The sequence below is a fragment of the Meleagris gallopavo genome, chromosome 4 (assembly GCF_905368555.1).
Source record: "Meleagris gallopavo chromosome 4, MGAL_WU_HG_1.1, whole genome shotgun sequence".
NCBI classification, from domain to species: Eukaryota; Metazoa; Chordata; class Aves; order Galliformes; family Phasianidae; genus Meleagris; species Meleagris gallopavo.
In genome coordinates this window covers 1,723,825-1,744,959 of record NC_139407.1, presented here as the reverse complement: position 1 = coordinate 1,744,959, position 21,135 = coordinate 1,723,825, and the positions used below count along the sequence as shown (strand labels likewise).

Here is a 21,135-nt window from a genome sequence, read left to right as displayed (position 1 = left end):
ATGTAACACAGGCATAAAGAAAAGTAGGCAGCAGCACAGAGGCAGCCATAGTTTGACTACACTGATTTACTGCAGCTGCTAGCACAGCATCACTTCTACCAGCAAATCCTGGAAGTATAAACTCCTGTTTGTTACACAATTGGTTAAGTAGCATGCTGATGGCAATATAACACCTTATAAAGGCATTCTCCAGTTCATTAAATGGCTCAGTGATGGCAATATGCCACACCATAAAAGCAGAAAACAGACCAGGAAGATAGCAGACTTTAAACTGCAAACACAGAATACAGCCTTGTGACCTCTAGTAGTGATCTGGGAAAATTGATGACCATACAACATAAGGCCTGAGGTAGCTCGTGTGAAAACAGGCACAGAATAGGTCACAAAAATTAAGACCAAATCAAGACATTACATAGAAACTTTCTTCCAAATTCAGCAGGAGTTTTAGTCAAGGATGAACAGTAGTAGAACCATGCTCAATGAGAAGCAAATGTTGCCGTTGGAAATTGGAGTAGCATGTGTCTCAGGGCAGAATGAAGCCCACATGCTGTCCTCAGTGAAAGCTGTGTGCATCCAAAGGAAAAATCTGACCTCGTATGTCGGTTAGGATTTTTCAGTCTTGCATCTACATCTTTCTGCTTTTCAGATTTACATTTAAGCGAATGCTTCTTTTTTTATGCAAATGTAAACCAGGCAGATCACATACAGAGAAAGGAATGAAAGTATTGTTAAAACAAATAAAAGACAAAAATAAAATCAGATTCTATAATTAAGGTAAATCTATCTCTAGTCTTCCTTGCTGTATTTTATAGTGTGGTTACTTTATTGTTTTTTTTTAAATAATTATTTATTAGGCACAATGCATCCTGAGATTATAGCTGCTAGTGCTTTACAATTATATAAAAAAAGGCAGATATCTGTGAGTGATGGTTCATGACATATTTTTGATTTGTCAATGAATTCAACATAAAAAATTAAACAGTAGTGTACAAGCTAGTGTCTTAAGCATTTTTTTCTGTTGATATATTGTGAATTCTCTTCCGCAGTACTTGCTATAAGCTATATATTTACAGTCCAAAGCAAGTGCCACGTTGAGATACTTATGATAATTCTTGATTAAGATCTCATGCAGAGTAGTTTACCCTACTGATTTCCCTTTGTTAATCCCCTCGGTGCTCACCTCCCCATGCCCAGCCCAGGTATTTCTTTACTACAACAGACTGTGTAATGTTTTTCCCCACTGCATTATAACAAAAACCAAAGCATCAAAATTAAACAGAAAGATCTGAGGCAACATCTATTAATATGCATAGTTCTGAGAGAACTGTTACATTTTGGCAGTCTGTTTCTGGAAGAAAAAAAAAAATAGATGCAGTCAGATTTTTATTTGTTCAAAGACTTGTATTATTACGTCAAAGTAAAGAAGTAGCATAAAATAATAGTTAATACAAAGTGACTTAGAATTGGAAGGCTTCCATAGAGAAGCTTCAGAACATGAGGGAATTCAGGTCATTATCTCAGAATGTATTATATTGATACAATTCAAAATTTACTTATTTGTTTCTGAAGTTCCTGTTCCATATGGACTTCATGTCCAAGTGAAAGCATTTATTTTAAACCATATAAATCCTGCATACTGTTCAGACTTACAAGCATTACATAAAAATCAATTTTCTCATGACCAAGTGCATTATCCTTGTTTTAACAAAATCAAAAGTATTCTCACAGCCATAAGCAAATGATAAGCACTCTCCAACAGCTGCCTTCAGCTTACCCATTCAGGAGATGTTTAAATCACTGAAAATCAAAATCTACTGTCAAAATAGGAATTGGTGGTAACATCAGGTGGACACTATTTTACTTCCTTCCTTTTTCTATTACAAAGGAAGTCAGATAAACCAAACTATTAGATTAGTGACAGTTTAAGATGTTGATTCTGTTCCCATTTCAGTCAGTGGAAGAGAATTGCCATTAGCCTAAAACGAGTAGGTTCAGACCTACACAAATGTCTGGAAACCTCTCACAGAGCGTACACTTGGGGAGGATGGCAACCACATACTTGAGGTAGTATGAAGAATGTCTAATAAAGCAAAGAGACGTCAGGAGACTTAACTGTATCTACAGAAAATAATATGAAGAAAGGTTTTATTTAGCAGAATACAAGCTATTACAGCACATGATAGAAGTATAGGCTATGATCTGGTACAAATCGAATTTAAGAGGACTGGTAACAGACTTTTTCCAAAATTGAGTAATGAATTTTCAGATTCAGTGCTTGTACTGCAATTAGGTTCAATGTAGGCTTGAAAAAGTGGTCTGGATGAGTCACATGGTCTCCCTCCCATAAATTTTACAGATGTTTTTTGAATATTGCAGAATGACCAATATTTTAAAGTAAAAGGCAGTCAAATAACAATTTAAAAGCCAGACACTAGGGGAAAAAAAAGAGTTGTTCATTACCATTAGGGCAAGGAGGACAGGGAAGGTAAAAAGAATCACTGAAGTGTTCTACAGGGCTTTGTTTTCCCATGAAACTCCAACAGAAGGCAAGCTGTTTTCAAGGGAAGCCGAAAGGGGAGGACTTCTAGGAAATGTTTCAAATGCAACCTACTAAAAACAGTGGGCATGTGGCCAGAAAAACTCCTCAGGCCAGAAGCTAGGCATAGCCAATACTTCTGTCTCTGAAAACTGGAGCACACAGTAGATCGTGAAAGGCTTTTTCTACATGACCTACAATGATACAAAGAAAGAAAGCATAATAGCACTCTCTTCAAACAGAGTAGCCGTAGAGTGCTGTCTTTTAGCAGATTAGTAAAGTAGAAAATTGCATTCATAGGATTAAAAGAAGAAAAGTGAAATAAGAGCATGAACATTAAAAAGACTTTTCTGTAAGGTTTTAAATTAAAGGAGAAGAAGGAAGTGTGCTTTGAGTGAGAAACGAAAGGTTACACTGCAAATACAAACCTTAAGAATGAACAGTCATTGTAGACAGGTCAGATCCTTAGTACAGCTAAAACATTATAGCCTTATGGATATTTATAAAAGAAAGGATCTATCCCTAGAAATCCTTGACTCGTCTATAACAGATTCTAAATGCAACATAATGCCTATATTACCCTATAAATCTGCACTGTAAAACAACCTCTGAAAAATCAGAAGAGTTAGCATGGGGATCCCAGACAAGTACTCTAAAAAGCCAGAAGAAAACAAGTTACAGGAGTTCAGGTAAAGGGAGCTTATTTGAAAGTAGCAGTTCTGGTATGAGCCTTTCTCTATTTTAGCTGTAAAAGTTCTTACTTGTTCTGTAGTTGCTAGTTTTTGTTCTTTTTTTTCCCAGTTAACTTGCTTGATACATGTGGGAACATGAGGCCATTCTCTCTAGTACTCAGCAGTACAACATGAACTCTACTTTTGCTAGAAATGGAGCAATCGTTTGCCCTTCATTTTTTGCACAAGTTTGATTAGAACTGTATAGAATGGGCACAGTGTCAACACTATGCTTTCACCAGTCTTGCTTCTGACCTGTCAACACATTTTTACAACAAAACCCTTTCTCTCCTAAAGCAAAGTAGACTCTACCTCAGTAGGCAGTCAACCACTCTATTTTTGTTGGTGAAGAGCAAACTGCATAGCATAGAACGTAAATAGTTATGGGAGAATAAGGATAGAAAGCAAAAGTAATTGATTCTCACCAAAGGAGCCAGAGTGAATTTGACATTAAGACATAAAATTATTTCCCATATCCTTGGCCAGTTGAAGTTTGACACTGACAAAGCAGTCAGGGATGCTACCAGACAACTCCTCATGCCCACAGGGGACAGGCTTGCAGAGTTCTGGTCCCACTAACGTACCTGCCTGCCTTCCTTGCTCTCAGTCTAGCCACAGTTTTATTCCCTGTTTTAACTCTGAATGAATCATGTGCCTGTCTCAGCACCCACCTCTGTGTCCTGCTCCATCTCTGCTTTGATATATTGACTTTCATGTTATGATCCTCTTGTTTTCAGCTGAAACAGACTGTGCAACTTGTCCAAGCATGTAGTCTTTTGCAGAATGAGTCATTCCCTCGATGTGTGAGATTCCCCATCAAACTCAGATGATGGAGAAACATTATTATTACATGAGATAAGGAAGGGAAATATGAAGTTTTAGACAGAAAAGCTAGCCCTTGTGAACCAAGGCATCACAATCATTGGCTAGACATAGAAATCTAAATAAAAACATAAAATGAGGATGGTTTCTGAAGCTCTAAAATATGAAGGAGAGCATGACTACCTTATGCAACACGCTAGTAAAATCTGTGAATGACTAGAAAGGAATTCACAGACAGGAATCTGTGCATTGCTGCAGAGAGGAAACTTTAATTTTTTGAGAGACGCACACGCCTTACGTTCATGTTCTGTTACTATTAGGATATGTTTAATTGTAAAAAAAAAACTCTGTAAAAGTCACTTTTTAAAGCATGTAATAAATTTCAAAAACTTGAAAGGGCCATCTGGCTTAATATACCTGCCACTGTAGATATTCATTTCACTCCTACTTTCCTGCTTTTCCTGCCTGTTCCTTTAAACTCCAGTCCTCTTTTTGTTTTCAAGAAGTAAATCTCAAAATATCTTCATCTTACATTCTTTGTTTTAATATCACTTCCTGCTAATGCCATAAGCTGACTTACTATCATTTTCAATCAAACCTAAATCCTTTATTCACTCCTAGCAATGAAACGATGAAATGGCCAAGCTGCTCAAAAGTTACTTCAGCCATTGCATCTGTTTAACTTTGAGCAACTCATTGAAAATGTCATTAAGGGTAACACATGAGCTGGTTCTGAATTTTAAGCAGGTACAGGCTTGGATGTGCAACAAAAGGTGTTTTATTATTTGTTAGCTGCATTATGGTTTATTATTTCTCTGCCACTGGGAAGAGGAATGTTGCCTTAGCCACAGCAGTAGATTAGCAACCAGATCTAAGGAACTGCCCCCATGCAGAACAGCAGAGCATCTGTTGGTGTGGGAGTGTCTTGGGACTCCACAGCCTGAGTACATGCCCTGGCCGTGGCTTCTCACATACTGGCAAGACAGTGTACTTCCCTTTGTTTTTTAAACAAAAGAAAAACCTGCGTCATAATACCTTCAATAATGAAATGTGGTGGGTTTATTTTCAAGATTCTTCACAGTATTTATTGGAAAAGTCATTGAGAAAAGATCTTCAAGTCCCAAAATATCGGACAGTGCTTTTCTAGAATGATTTTTTATTTTGAAATGGATTGTACTTCATATAATAACAACAACAACAACAAAGTCAAAATTGCAAAGTGGATCATTTGAGGCCATTACTGACATGCCGAGATATTTTGGACTGGAAAACCTTTTTTTAATACTTCACTCAGTCTATCTCCTCTCACACAGTAAATAAACAGTAAGGTCACCAATAGTCTACTGCTTTACTCCTTCTACTGCTTACTCCTCAGAAATCCAAAGAACAGAGAACATACATGCTTGAGATCTTTGCATGTATGTTCATTTTGCACCCATCTACCAGAATTCCTTTTACCCACATCAGATTCTAAAAGTTATGACAACCTGTGACAAAAAAAAAAAAAGAATTAAACAGATTCACAGATTTACAGCAAAAGGCACAGTCTAACACTAGTCCCATTACTTTACTTCTCAGTCTGTGCAGTCAAAACAATTATTTACAGTTTACGTTTTGTAATCCTCAGCCTGAATTTTTAATGAGTAAGAAAATCTGCATGTGTGCTGCATTCAATTCATTTCAGTCTTACCATAGTTGTCTCTTGAATTGACCCAAAGCTGTTAATGAAGATATTGACCGCCACATCGACTGGAATTCCTTTAAAGAGAAAAGATTTCTAGTCATTTGTACAACCCAGTAAAAGTACATTATCCTTCCTTTGGGTCTCCCTTTTAGTGGTATCCCAATGTGAAATACTTTTTCTAACTTTGTACTTTCAAATTAATATATACACATTGTTTTCAAAAGCTACGGTATAATCTGCTTGCATTGAAACCATGAGAATCATTTTCATAAGAAAACAGAAAAAAAAAAATAAAAAAATCCTCATTCCAGAGCACTAAGCTTAAAGCATTTCATTGACCATAAATCAATGAGTAATTTTCAAATGCCATGATTTTCTGCTATCCTACAATGCACCATCCAGCATTATTTTTACATGCAGTGCAACTCACATCTCTAGCAGTGGACACATTCAACTGCCAAAGATATAACAATGATCTATCATCCCAAATAACTGTTTATGATTTATGGTGACGCATTTACTCACATTGTAAGAGGATACTTCTTTGTGCAAGTCAAGTGTATAAATGCAGCAGCGTACACACAGGGGGATAAAAACTGTTTCATGCAGCTTACACAGCTACCTAGCATGAGAGGGAGAGAAGCAGAAGGCTGCTCCATTTTACAATGATTACCAGTTTGGCAAGAAAAATTTTGAGAAGCCAGCAGCTGTGAAGATATCAAGATGGACTGGATTTTTGTCTCTTTTCCACAGCCAGGATTACTGTAGCTGAAGAGGGCTGGTGTGACAGCTGCTACATCTGCCCTCTGTCACCCTGAGGGAATGGATAGGCAGCCATCTATCTGGTGTTAACAGAGGGTTATCATGAAGTGGGGAGTAGTGGCCTGATGGTTGTGAGAATTATGGTCCACTAGTTTTATTTAGCACCTGTATGTTGAGAGTGTCAGTACACACACTAGATACAAGCATCTGTTGTCACACTGCTACAACTGCTTAGCTCGGTGGAATTCTTTCCATTTTCAGAAGTAAAAAAGACATAGGAGCATAAGACTATCTGGACAGAGAGTACAACTACATTATAAAGTAATGTCATATTTACCTAGTTTGCTCGTCTACATACAATATTCCAGAGTACATATAAGATGTAAATTCAAATTCAGTAAGTTCTCATGGTTCGCCAGAAAAATCACTAAGATAAAGTTTCATTTTTTCAGTGAACCAGTTTTTGTCAAGCAGATCAGTTAAGTGTGGCTCTTTCAGTTATGCAGTAAGTGGAATATAGCATTTAATGCCTTACACCAGTGACAGGGCACCCACTGCACCACTGGTAGCCAGGAATCCCTACCAGATTTGAATAGGAACTACAGCCCAAGGAAGCCAGTCAAGTGTGAGGGACATTTTAACACAGGCAAATCACTTGTCAGAAATTGTTCTTTGTTTCCACTTCTCTGTAAGCTAACATTACATGCCCTCTCTTTTTCTTCAGACTCAATTCTTACCAGAGTGCCAGCAGGGATATCAGAAATATAAATCAATCTGCAATATGCTCTACCAGTGGCTACAAGCCCGTTGTGCTGAGGAGCAGACAGAACAGAGGATGGACATTTATTTTTTGTGACAAAATTCAGCGCTGAAAACAAATAAATATGACTCTACAGAGAATAAGAAAGAAGCAGGAAACCTGCTGAGAGTTGAGTTTGATGCAGTTATAAAGCTTCAGATAGAATCTGAAATCTGAAACTGGTCTCTTCAAAAGCACAATGAAGATTATAGATTTCCAAAGTTCTCATGCTATTGCTAAGTGTTACAGTAACTCCTAACCTAAATATAATTAAGCTGTGCAAAGAACTGATTTATATAAACTTCAGTTTGTGTAATACAATAAAATTCCTGTCTTTTTTCCATCAGGGAAATAATCTAATTCCCGGAAAGTACAATTTGCAGCTGTATGATTACTAGAGGTTTTGCAGAGTACATGTATTTCAGCCTTTTCTGTATATGAAAGGAAATCACATTTGCCTACATGGAACATTCCTACAGCAGTTGCCTACAACAACGTATCTCAGAATCACATCTGCATAAACTCATCATCTATTTGAAATCCTAAACCTTGTAAGAGTATTGTTAACATATCTTCAAAACTGTATTTTGCATGATTTCCAAACAACGAAACTGCTGATCTCAAATTTTATCTTAAAGATAACTAACCAGAAAAGGTTAGTGGTTTAAAATACTGTAAAGTGAGAATACTATTAGAGCCTAGTTAAAATGAAGCAATAAAGACATATTTAAAAATGCATTTTACAAAATCTAACTCAACTGAAAAAAAATCTGTTAGCAAAATTTAATAATAATAATAAAGCATCAGACAGTATTATGATCTTGAAATCCCTATATGCTATATTTCAGCTAAAAAAAAAACCTGTAAATACCTCCTACTGTTACAGCTTGTAGCAAAAACTTCATCTTAGAAATAAATACAGTTGTGAATATCACTTCTATATAAACTTCCTGTGCACTAAAAGAAGTTAAATTACAAGGATCAAATAAAAAGGCAGAAATATCTGACAAACCTTTGAAATTAGGTCTTATCCTGGGATCATAGCTGAGTAATAGCCTATTCAAGATATTGCTGGTAGAATTAGCAGGTACTCTTGCAAGGTCTTCAGCTGATTGCTGGCTGTAAAAAGAAGTGCATTCGTTAGTACTAAGGCAGAAGCAACTGTGAGCTTAAAGTTAACTCATCTTCAAGTTGTGCAGGCTCACAAGCAAAGCAGTTTCATTCCACGCTTTCTTTCTTTGTGATGTTTCAGTACTTTTCAAGAAGTACAGCTCCCTGAAATACACTAATTGTAAACTTAAGAAAGACATCAGATAATAAGTAGTGCGAATAAGTAAGAATTTCACTAACTGCTGCCTTCCCTCTGAACATGTATCCAGAAGGCCGTGATAACTTCATCAGAAGAAAACAGCCACCTGAACTATTTATAGTGGCTGTCAGATTAGGAACACAAGTAAACTGACAGGCACTTCTTAGGTGCCAAACTACACAGAGGCTTTGGCAGCTCCCTGCTTTCAGCTGCCTGCACCAGCGAGCCCTACCAGAGCTCAGACATTGCAGAACTGGCAAGCACAAACGAAAGCTTTTTTATGGAAAGCAAAGCTTTGCACGCTGGTTGTTTTTCAGAGTAATCTTAAACACCTTCATTTACCTTGCTGTTATTGAGTTGGGTGTTAAATTAAAACCATCACTGAAATTAAAAAGGACTCGTGATGGGTAAATATAGCTACAAGGGGAACGCAAAAAGGAGTGGAATAAAAAGCCAGGGTAAGATGCACCGGAGTCCATCCCACCAATAGCAGGCTGCTAACGCCCTGTAGATGAATTTTTATGCTGTCTGTAGAATACGTTCAGTAGTGATTTCAAATTTTGAACTCTTGTAATCAGCTTTCCAAGCATTTTTTGAGTACTTTGCTGGATCTGTCATTAGAATAACCAACACGCCACGTAAAAATGCCACTAGCATGTCCTTACTACATATAATAACCCTCTGAGAATTTAATGTTATAGCAATTAAACAACAGCAGGGTTTCTAACCTCTTCAAATAATTGATAAATTTACCTTCAAGTAATTTTCCTAGAGTTGTGTTTATGGCTTTTCATATTTGACTTGAATTTGGATCATCAAGTACGTAAAAGAACTGATTTATTTCTGTCCCTTTACAGTTTTTTTTCAGCCTTCAGTGATGGCCTTTACCAATGAAGAGATTGTGAGAGAAATACCAGGAACCAGCTTTGTATGCTTTCCTTGCAGCTGCCACTAACTGGACAACATGCAAACATAAAGCTAATTGTTAATTTTATTTTCAATTTTGTAACACGAAGAAGATTGAAAAGAATATTAACGGAACTGGAAAAAAGGTAGGCAAGCACTTCAGACACTCTATCTGATGCAGAAAAATTCATGGCTTTGCTTCCTTGCAAGTCACACACCTTAACGCCTAACGCACCTACATCAGGTCCCTACTGACACTATATCTATAAAGCACGAGCCATAGAGTTTGTTTCTAAATCATATATACCCAGTATTTGTGAAATATCAAACCAAAACTAAATAGCTGATGAACAGACTTAAATCCCAATCTGTTTTATATTTCTGAAATGTATAATTCAAAGAAGTTCATTAAATAGTAATGATGGCAACAGTCATTAAATAGTGATGATCTGAACCATGTGGAACAATATGTACACATAAATTAAATACAGATGCTTGCAAAATGTGAGGAGGAAATGAGAAAAAGAGCTTGAGAAAGAAAACGAGCGAGCATCAAACAGCAAAAGCAAGCTAAATACAGCTGATAGTCTGACAGGTTTATTTGTCTCTTCAATTAAGAGGAATAAAGGTGCAATTTTGTGAGATCTGAAACTCACTGCAGAAGCAGGTTAATACAGGATTCTGCTCAGGTTGTTTGCTCGGAGGTCACCTGTGAATTAGGCAAAGTTGCTTCCTGCACAGAGAAGCCAGTGATGTGATGAAGGCAGGGTGGCAGCACTGCTGGCTGGTAAGGATTACTGTGGTCACATTTGCTGCAAGTCCTGCAGTTGTGTTTTGAAGTTAAGTGTCACGTGCACACATTTTTTTCTCATTTATATAAGAACTGAGTGACACAAGAGCATCAGCTGCTTTGAGTTAGGGAAAGAAAGAAGCCCACAGTCAGTTATCACTGCTTTTTTAAAGGTGACTTTGAATGAAGCTGCTAGAATAGCCACTGGAAAAAAGCTCTGCAGAGCTCAGCCATACTTTCACTGCGATCTTTCACAGTACGTTGTCATTGAACTGCTCACTGAGCAGCAGTCGTGCTACCAAATATTTTCATAAAGACTGGGTTTCCTTCGAAAAGCCTTGCTGATGAAACATACCTGGGTTTCACCTGTAAATCAGTAAGACAGAGGCGTAGCTTTTGGCGAACTCAAACACTATGTCACTTTCAGAGTGACAGATTAGCTGAATGACTTCATTAACCACAGCAGGATGGATTAGGCACACAGAGCAACTGGCTGGGACAATTCAAGTCACTGAGATCCCAGCTAAAAACACTACCACCCCTGCTCAACTGGCCATTCTGGAATTCATTGCAAAGGTGTAGACTAAACTAGAAGAAAAAATTTGAGCTGAAATCTTCCTTCCCCAAAGAAGCAATACTACCATTTTCTAAAGTCTGATTCCCACACAACACCACTCACACTAACTGAAATGTTACCTACCATCTCTTCTTACCTGACCTAGAATATTCATTGAAAAGCTCCTAACTAGCCAAAGGTTCCCCTTAAATTTCCACCAGTTACAACACATTTTGAAACATAAGGAAATAGAAATGTAGCAACATTTTTCAAAGTAATTTATCAGTTCTAGTCAAGACAGTGAAATACCAAGCAAAGGCTAATACAACTGAAGTCTCACCATTGCCAAAAGGGGAATTTAAAGGAAAGCAATAGTAAAGCTAGAAATGACTTAGTGAGAATTTTGCCTAAACAACAATTTTGAAGGGGAGGGAAAAAAACAAACAAACAAAAAAAACCCACAGAATGTCTTCTCTTTTTCTGCAAGACATAAGAAAGCAAACAGAGTTCTCACTTTACAAACAGTATCTGCAAAATCCAGAAAGAAAATGAGTACTTTGAGTCTGTCAGCATGAAACTTCTGTGAGCTATGACTGGCCTCTCTCCAGTCTGCTTCTGCTATCACTGATGAATAAAAGAATGACTGTAAATCCTGTACTGCATGGGATACACAGTGAGGTGTCCATCTCCTCTTCCTTCCACTGCAGCTGTACATATTTTCATTGCTACCTTTGAAGAACATGATGATATATAGATGATATCTTGATAGATAATATAGATGATAGATAGATAGATAGATAGATTAGATGATAATAGATGATTATCTTCATAATTCATTAATCAACATCCAGAAGTTTAGATGAGTCGATATGCATGGCAGAAACGAATCATACTCCTGGTTTGAAATTTATATAACTTTGTTACATTTGTGCCAAGCAAATATGTCAGAAGACATTACATCTCTCTCTGTTGGGTTATCATGACATCTACTCCCAGAACTCACTGAACTTACAAGGAGTCCTTATTACAGGCAGAGCCCTGTGAGGATGACTGGAGAAAGGAAGGCGAACAACATTTATTCTACACAAATGGGAAGGGGAACCTCTGTTGTTGTTTTCATTCACATATTGCCCTGATCCCTGTTCTTAAGGTCCCACTACCACTTCAGGAGAAATGAATACAGTTTTTATTTATGTCATCACAATCAGGGAAAAAAATAAGCATGTGTCAGAGGGAAGCCAATTCACAAACCATCTTACAATGCACTGCAGACCGAAGAGTCAAACTGCATGATTTTTCCATTGTCAGCATTTACTTAGAGCTCATAATTTGGATAAGCTAATGTCAAGCTTTGCCTTTGCATAGATTGCTATCTGGCAGAGAAAAATATATATTCCAACTACTGTTATCTACCACAAAAATTTCCTATGTAACACTGAAACAACAGATTTAATACTGCTAATCTAATTTATGTGATGGAAACTGTCATTTTAGTCATATAATGTGGCAGTAGATATCTGAAAACGATAAAAATAAGTTTTGGGAAACACAGCATCTGTCATACACTGTATATACTACCTCCCTGACACAAACTATCAGTGTTCTGCTCTGCAGGTGTTAGATTTTCTAAGCATAGTAACTCAAAGCATAAAAACAGGCTAATACAAACCAAATAAACAGTGTGCAATTCCTCTGAATGATCTCTCTCTATGATCTCTAGCATGCTTAATAGTTAAATTTTCAAACTGTACAGCCTGGCTTCTCTATTACGAGGGAGAAAAATTACAATCCCTCCAATGCAAAGTCAAACTACTTGAATTAGATTAAATCTACGAACCTCAGAGCAACAGTTTATGAATGCTCACAAATGCAGTTGACAGCTAAACCTTTAAAATCAGATGTGCAACTCCAGTCCTTGATCTGGAGGTAATCCAGTACAGTGAACAAAAACATCAACCCTGCTGGGTCACCCTGAATCGTGGTCTGAAATAGTTCCTTTTCATCTGCTATGGAAGGACCACAAACTCCCAACATGGGCGTGTAAGCAAGCTTCCTGTAGCTGGGCTTGTGAATAGCTCAGTTAGTGCCACTTCTTTGGTTCTTGCCTATCAGAAGCCCCTATATTTAGCTTTGGTTTACATTCAGCACTACTCCACGTTGAGAAGCCTTTATCCAGCACTCTGAGCTGTCTTGTTTTTCCCTGAAGCATTATCAGCAGCCAGAAGTTTAAGTGGAACTACAGACATTTGTCCACACCCGTCCCCACGTCCCAATCTCTTTTTCTAGACGTGTGAACACCAAGAAGGCCAATGCACACATCCTGAAAGGAGCACCATCTTGGTTAGGAAGCATAAATGGAGAGACATTTGAGAGAATCTGCCTTTCAGATTATGCTGGTAATGAGAACAGAATGCAGTCCTATGGTTTTCCTCACCCTGAGTTATAGGGCAGTTTCATGAGCAGACCAGAGAGCATTCTCAGGCTGGAGGCTCTTTCTGTATGAAGGACGGGGCTCAAGTCTGTAACTTTTCTGCACAATTGCATTGCCTCATCACTATAACGTTCAGAACGGAGTGAGAATTTCTCACCAGGGAAAGAGGATTACTGAAAGAGATTCAGTCTACCACAGTTAATTACTGTTTTACAAGAGAACTTAGGTTTTGCTTATACAGCCTTATCTTTTACTCCCCAGCACGCTTATCCATTCTGAATACAAATTCCCAGACCTCCTGGAATGTCTGTCTGGGATCATGGCTTTCCATGAGGGCTACATGCTACAGGATGATTAAACCACTGACCAAGTGCAGTTACCACAGGGCAGAAGAATTTTTACAGGAACCAGAAATGGGCTCTGCAATGCCTTTATTTTCAGAGTGACTGAAATGTAACCGTCCCCACAAATAAATTCAGGCTGCTCTTTCAACTCCATTCCATCTTCTCCCACAAACTGCATCAATTCTCCCATCACATCTACAAATCAAATTGCTCGCAGACTATCAATAGTGTCTTCTACAAGATGGGAGGGAATGGTGACAGAGATGATTCCACTTTTCACCATTCACATTGGAGGGATGATCACACACTACTGATAGAGAGACCACGTAGACCCAAGCGCTTGGTCAGAAGAAAATTCCATGTTCATGGGAGAGTGGAGAGGATCCAAGGTAGAATACTTTGACTGACCAGCATTTAGGGAAAGAGCTTGTCAGAAGCTACCAGTTAACCAAGAGAAATGTACAGAGTAGTCTTTCATACAAGTCTACGCTTTAAACACATGCAAAGCTTTTTTTTCCCTCAGTCCTGCTATCTCGTTATTTTTTTTTAAATGAGCTGTTTATTGAACCTTGGCATTTGTGACCTTTATAAGCTTCTACTCTGACAGATGGCACAAACCACGTTTTCTGGATGGCTTTGAGGGCCATTGCACAGCATTTGAAGTAAAGGATATGCTTTACTGAATACAACCCAAAAAACACAATTTGTATTCCTGTTCTGTGGGTAAAAAATCTCTACGGGTACCATGCATTTAATCACCTATGTGCATATAAACCTTCATGTGGGAAAATGCATATAGGTGGGAAGGGATGCTACATAAAAACATAGTCTTGAGATCAAGGAGAAAGAATGAGATTCAGAGACCAAGGCAATACTTTGACTGTTAGACTCTCTGAGGGACCACCAGCAACCAAAAGTGTGCAGGTGAACAGCTGAGTCACACTAAAACCATAATTAACAGGGATAGCTGTGACTGTGAGCACGGTGCTAACTGATTTTGTTAGCTGCTATTTGACACATATCTCTATGCCTTCTGTAACCAAACTTCTCTCTGCTTATAATTTAATTTGTGTAGAGGTTGTGCAAGGGGCTTTGAGAGAGACGTCCTGGGTTACCAAGGACCGTGGGATAACAGCAACAGCTGCAAGGCTGTAACATAACTAAAGTATTTATTATGACACACAAAAAAAAGGAAAAATGTTCTTTAGCAGTGCTCTTAGAAAAAGCCACAGCTGCACATCCAACATGTTTACCAGGAACAGGTATTATGAGGAATTACGAGGAAGTTATGCTAAGGGAAAGTGGTAACATTAGACAAAATCTGTTCTGAACACATCTTCCATCCCAAACATGTCTGTCTGTACATCTTATTCTCAACATCAGTCCTCACCGTGACTAAAATGCAGCAGCTTCTTAAACCTCCTCTGCCATCTGGCTACATTTTCAAAATAATGCCAGTATTGGAAGGGAAGTCACACGTGTCTATTCAAAAGGCTGTGTCTGCCAGGGGCAATTCAAACAAAATACCCATGTTTATCTAATCAAAACTGCCTGAATTGTTCAGATAGGCTTAACTCACGTTAACAAGAAATGTAAAGCAGTCACACTTGTGCTTAACCCTTGTGGCACACTCTCACAAAGAGTCACAGTACAATTGTCCATTCCGTATTCTTTTCTAGACTTTAAAGCTGTAACACTCTTTCACTGTTACCTGCAATGCCACTTCAGGCTCATATTTTCCATTCTGCAGAGACCCTGCAGACAAACAACGACAAACAGAAATGCAGCAATGTGGAGTAGCCTCCAAATGGGAAATAACAGAGGAAATACAGCTGGTGGACAGTCAATGACCAAGAAATAGATCAAGTGACTAAATCCACCTGTGCCTAATACCAAGTCAGCTGTATTCAGTATAGTGAATTTCAAAATAAGCTCTGTAACCTAATCTACAGAATTCTTAAAGGATTTTCTTCAAGAGCCCGACCTGTTTCTCTTCTCTTCTCTTCTCTTCTCTTCTCTTCTCTTCTCTTCTCTTCTCTTCTCTTCTCTTCTCTTCTCTTCTCTTCTCTTCTCTTCTCTTCTCTTCTCTTCTCTTCTCTTCTCTTCTCTTCTCTTCTCTCTTCTCTTTTTTTTTTTAATGTTTTCCATGGAGAGAAAAGGCTAGACTTTTATTTCTTCAAAGCTCACATTATATTGCACTATGCATCTGCGGTAACTAGCTTCCTAGATTTATGTGAAAAACTCCCTATTGTGAACTTTTAGGTCCAACATATCAATTTGTTTCTTAATCAAGAAACATCTGAGAATCAGACAAGTATAATTGCTCTCTGTTTCATTTGAAAAGCCTGAGGTAAGAAAGAAAATGATCTAAACTTTGATGTGCTATCTTACATCTGTCTGAGGAAGCACTAGATTAAGATAAAAACAAGTGATTAAGCATCAGCTTCGTGAAACCTCTCTAAAGCAAAAGCTGGGAAAAAAAAACAGTTCCAGAAAGAAATAAAAATAAGATGGGTCTTTGAGCCACAGTCACACAGTGTACAGAGAAGTATGGCATTTATCATAGAATCGCAGAATTGTAAATAATCACAAGAGTTTTTGCTCCCAGATACAAAATAGTATTTTCCTAAATGAAGGAAGCAAATATCTGTTTATGAGACAACAACAAACTTTTTATGGGATTTCTAATCAGCTTGTTTTCAGCTTATTTTAATAGTTGATTTCATGCCAGAGGTGCACATTTAGCTACAGACTCATGTGCTGGATATGAATTAAAGTAAAAGTTCAGGTGTGCTCATTTCTCATACAAACATGCTAAAGTCCAAAACCTAAACCAGCTCCAACAACACCCATTTCTGAACATCAAACTACAAAACTCAAACAGTATTATCAGACTAGACACAAATATTTTCTTGAAAAATTATTTCCATATATTTGAATTTCATAAATGTAAAGTTTGTTTCTTATATAATTACTAGTGGTTTTTATTTTCCTGAGGAGGTAGAATTCATTTTTTTGCATGTTGAAAATAGACAAGAGACATTCTTTTTTACAAGAAAGCTTTAAATTGTATTGCACTAGTAATCAACATAAATTAAAGGCAGATTAAAATTTTAACTTAAAACTTCCTTAGGAATTTGTACCACTCAATCATACAAATGATGCTTTACTAGGCAACTTTCCATCCAACCATTTCCTCTGAGACTATTTTTGATCTCACCACTGAATTCCCACTCCACTACTGCATCATATTTTGGTTTGTTTCTGAGGAGACTTCTCCCTTTTTTTGTCCCTAGGGAAAAAGCATTAAGAATAAGCCATCTCTTTTACAGCGCACACTGTCATCAACTACAGGCTTTGTGAAACGTTATTAGAACACGTCAATGGCTGAAAGTTTGCCATCAACAGCCTGAGTTCACTCAGTCACCTAAGGGTTCTGCTGCCAGTCACAGAGCCAGCAATCCTGCAGTTCCAGTACCACAAGTGACTGCGTCTCAAGCTGTGAACTTCAGCCAAGTGAGACACCAACAACTTGTTTGTTCCTCAGAAAATGACAGAGCTCACTACTACGGCAATTAATCCTAACAAGCAGCACTCTACATGCGGATACATCAAGCAAGCATGGGAGCCTGCTGGGATTTTCAGAGAAAGCTTTCACTGTCACAGTGTAAAAATACCACCTACAAAGTTATAGCATTTATTCACCTCAAATAGTGGTGACAAATGATGGCACATTTGTACATTTCAAAACTAACTGGTATCAAGAACAGAGAACCAGGAAATACTGTGCTTCAATGTTCTGAACTGTAATTAAGATGAAGTTAAGAGCAGAGGGAAGCGCTGGCTGCTTTCACAAGACCATGGCAGGTCTGGATTCTGCTCCCAGCTGTGTAACTCTCTATCCAATGACTTCAGTGCTTGTGCCTGTCTGGGGAACCATGACATTTCTCCCATTGCCAGAAGTCCTTACATTAACTCAAGCAGAATGCTCTGCACAGAACTCAGCTATTCAAAGGAAACAGAATGGATGTGGGTCATTTCAAATGAGACCTGTATCGTAATGTTTTCAAATCCAAAGATATGTCTCATCTTTAGGGTTGATATAATTAAAAAAAATAAGAACACGCACATGTAGAAATTTTCTAAAAAACTGCCTTTACAGATAAATGTCAATATCAACATTTAAAAAGAATGGGAACTTTAAAAGTACCCTTCAAACATTGCCTCATTATTGTTATTCAGTTTTTTTTCTTTTCCTCACAATGTCTGGTACTGCTAGCTAGCCAGTTTCATCTTCCAGTTTTCTTTCATGATCACAGGTGTTTAGATTTGCCTGAGTCACTTTAGTACTTAAGGCATAGTGCTCTCCTACGCATGTTGGAAACTCATAATACTGCACCTATATTCCACATTTACACCACACCAATAAAAAGATGACCAAGACTGGCCATGAAAATGAGAAAAAAAGGCCCCCTGAAATAAATGTGTGCATCATCCTATCAAGCAACATAAAACACAGTAGGCATTAGAACGTGAATAAATTTATTCATTCTAGTGTGAAATGAATAAATTTATTTGCCCATAAATAGCAAGACACAGGGTTGGAATCCCCCACAAACATTTTTAATCATTGTTAAGAATCTGTTTATTACTGCTTAGACTTTGCATTAAAATAAATTACCTGCTTTAGAAGAAACAAATTCATTGATAGAACTTAGCGATGTCACCGGCCAAACCCTCATCCTCTCATTCCTACTCCCCATAACTAATCTCTCAACAGAAACCACCACCTTCCTTGTCAACTGCCATTTCATTTTCAGTGTTAAAATACAGCAGAATTATGATAAAGCAAGAATATAAAGGAAAAATGGAACATACGATGGACAGAGGTATTGCTTCTTTTTTCCCTTTCCTTTCTTCGAAGACTTCTCTTTGGAATAGACTTCTTCCACCCATAAGGAGAAGGAGACAAAGAAGAAAACCGCTAGCAGGAACTTCATCTTGAAGATTAAAATTCAGAGAAATGTTTGGTCTACAGGAAAAGAAAATAAATAGGTTTATGTAAGTAGGGTTATATAGGGCAAATGAGAACACAAGTACAGAAGGTAAACAAGTATTTCATTAAAAAATATATATATATATATAGTGGTATAGTGGTGAGGCACTGGAACAGGTTGCCCAAGGAGGCTGTGGATGCCCCCATCCCTGGAGGCATTCAAGGCCAGGCTGGATGTGGCTCTGGGCAGCCTGGGCTGCTGGTTGGTGACCCTGCACACAGCACGGGGTTGAAACTAGGTGATCATTGTGGTCCTTTTCAACCCAGGCCATTCTATGATTCTATGATTCTGTATTTGGTCTTAGCTGTCATGGGAGAGAGTCTGCTGAGATGTGAATGTGATATTAAACTAATTTAGGTAGTTTTCTGAGCATCAGATAGTTTTCCAAAGTTAAAAGAATCACAGCCAGGAACATGTTTAAGTGCAAGATAGCTTCAGTGTATTTAAAACATAAACGAAATGACCTTCAAAGGGTATTTAACTCAAAATCCTCAGCAACCTGGTAGGAGAATTCATCTCCAAAAATACCACGTATTAATTGCATTAAACATGGCTAAATATGACCATCCAGTCATTTACCAAGACAGAGAACTGAGAGCACTCAGCACACGTAAAAAAATTAACAGTTTCAACTGATCAGAAAGGGCCACACTTTCAATCTCACAGATGGAAATGTAAACATCAACGACTATTTTGCAAGGACTCCAGACGCAGTCAGCACTAAATGGGAAGCATAAAGACGCCTCGAGCACAGTCCAGAGGGTTCAACGTTATCCCACCCCGGTCCATTCGCCGCGGGGTCGGGCGGGCCCACTTGCCCAGGGCCGCAGCCATTCGGCACCCTGGGTGCGTGATATTTTCCATTCCTTGGCTGCTTCCAACACCACCTCTTTAGGCCGGCAGAGACCTCACGGATCCCTCAGCACCAGCTGCACTTCCCACTTATTCAATTACCCGTAAGACCGCCTCTCCCTCACCTTCCAGAGGGTCATTCCCATCCCTTAGCAAAGCCCCAATCCCACTCGGAGCACCGAAGGAGGGGCTCCGCCGTCCGCAGCCGAGCCCGATGCCCCGCTCTGCTCGGCCCGGCCTCGGGCGGCCCCCAGCCCCGGCCACCCGCCCTGCCCCGCCGCCGGGCGCTGGCCGAGGTGCTGACGGGGCCGCCGCGCCGCCCCACCCGCGGAGCCTCCACCGGCGGGGCCCACGCGGCCGCAGCCCCGCGCTCACCGCCACGCACGATCGCGTCCGGGCCGGAGCCGAGCGAAACGGCGCCGCCGCCGGTACTCTGCGCTCAGAGCCGGCGGCAGTCGGAGAGCCGGCGGCGTGGCATGGCGCGGAGCGGAGCGGAAGAGCGGCTCCGGCCAGCGAGCCCTACCTCCGGCGTTGCTCCGCGGCCAGTGAGCATGTGCGGAGCGACTGCGCGGCGGCCTCGCAGTGAGCATGTCCCGCCGTCCGCACATGGGCACTGCGCGGCCGGGCTCGGGAGGGAGGGGAAGGGGTTGGTGCGCTATTGCCGGTGGCTGCTCGTGCTCTGCTGCTGAGTGGAATCGGCAGTAGCGGGACGGTGATGATGCAGAGGGGCACGGAATCAAAGAACGGCTTGGGTTGGAAGGGACCTCAAAGCCCATCCAGTCCCAGCCCCTGCTGTGGGCAGTGCTGCTCCCCAGCAGCTCTGGCTGCCCGGGGTTTCGTACAGCCTGGTTCAGTGTCTCCAGGGATGGGGCACCCACAGCTTCTCTGGGCAGCTGTGCCAGGGCCTCACCTCTGCATGAAAGCTTTCCTCCTAAAATCTAATCTGAATCTCTGCTCTTTTAGCTTAAAACCATTCCCTTTTTTTTCCTATCATTGTCTGACCATGTTCATCCTTGCTCACTTTGTGTTCTCTGAAGCAGGAGCTGTGCTTATGCTTTGTGCTTATATTACAGACAGCCCAAATTTTCAAGCAGGCAGAGATTGCTGCACAGTCAAGTAGCCTTAGGTCATCAAATGTCCACCCCACACTGTAGTTCATAGGCATCGTCTCCCATCTGTCTCACATTCCTTTTAGCAACCAAGCCAGATAAAATTGTCTGTTCCTATGTCTTGCAGTTTGCTTTCCGTCACTCAGTATACAGAGCTCCTGTCCATGCTATAATGAAAGAACAGCATGACCTGAAGATGTACAAAAGCATTTCTATTTTTCAGAACAGATGCAGTTGATAAATACCTCAGTGCATGCTTTCTGTAATGTCCTATGATCCGCATCATACTTCTCTGAGCCTCACTTGACTTTGGAGTGTAATAACAAAAAGTGGAAACAATCACAAGTCTTGCAAATGAAAAGAAGTGAGCGAATGACCTGATCCATGTGCCATGCCAGGCACTGAGCAGTGTGTAGGTTTGGTAATACCCACATGTTGGGTTCCCTC

The 21,135-nt window shown here is 39.5% G+C and overlaps 1 protein-coding gene across 3 annotated transcripts in view; it reads right to left on the bottom strand.

Moving 5' to 3' along the window:
- The window catches only part of GLRB (glycine receptor beta), a 47,220-nt gene extending 27,092 nt beyond the window's left edge, over window positions 1-20,128 (bottom strand). Inside the window, exons 1-4 of one of the 3 annotated variants that reach the window (XM_085221998.1) lie at window positions 19,955-20,128; window positions 18,549-18,702; window positions 8,347-8,453; window positions 5,780-5,847 (exon numbers count right to left, since the gene is read on the bottom strand). In XM_085221998.1, coding sequence (XP_085078124.1) covers window positions 5,780-5,847; window positions 8,347-8,453; window positions 18,549-18,670 — 297 coding nt within the window. In that variant the 5' untranslated portion in view covers window positions 18,671-18,702; window positions 19,955-20,128. Of the gene's footprint in view, window positions 1-5,779; window positions 5,848-8,346; window positions 8,454-8,539; window positions 8,715-18,548; window positions 18,703-19,954 lie in introns of those variants that run through there. The other 2 variants (XM_003205362.5, XM_085221999.1) reach the window with 2 other exon arrangements.
- Window positions 20,129-21,135: the final 1,007 nt, after the last annotated feature.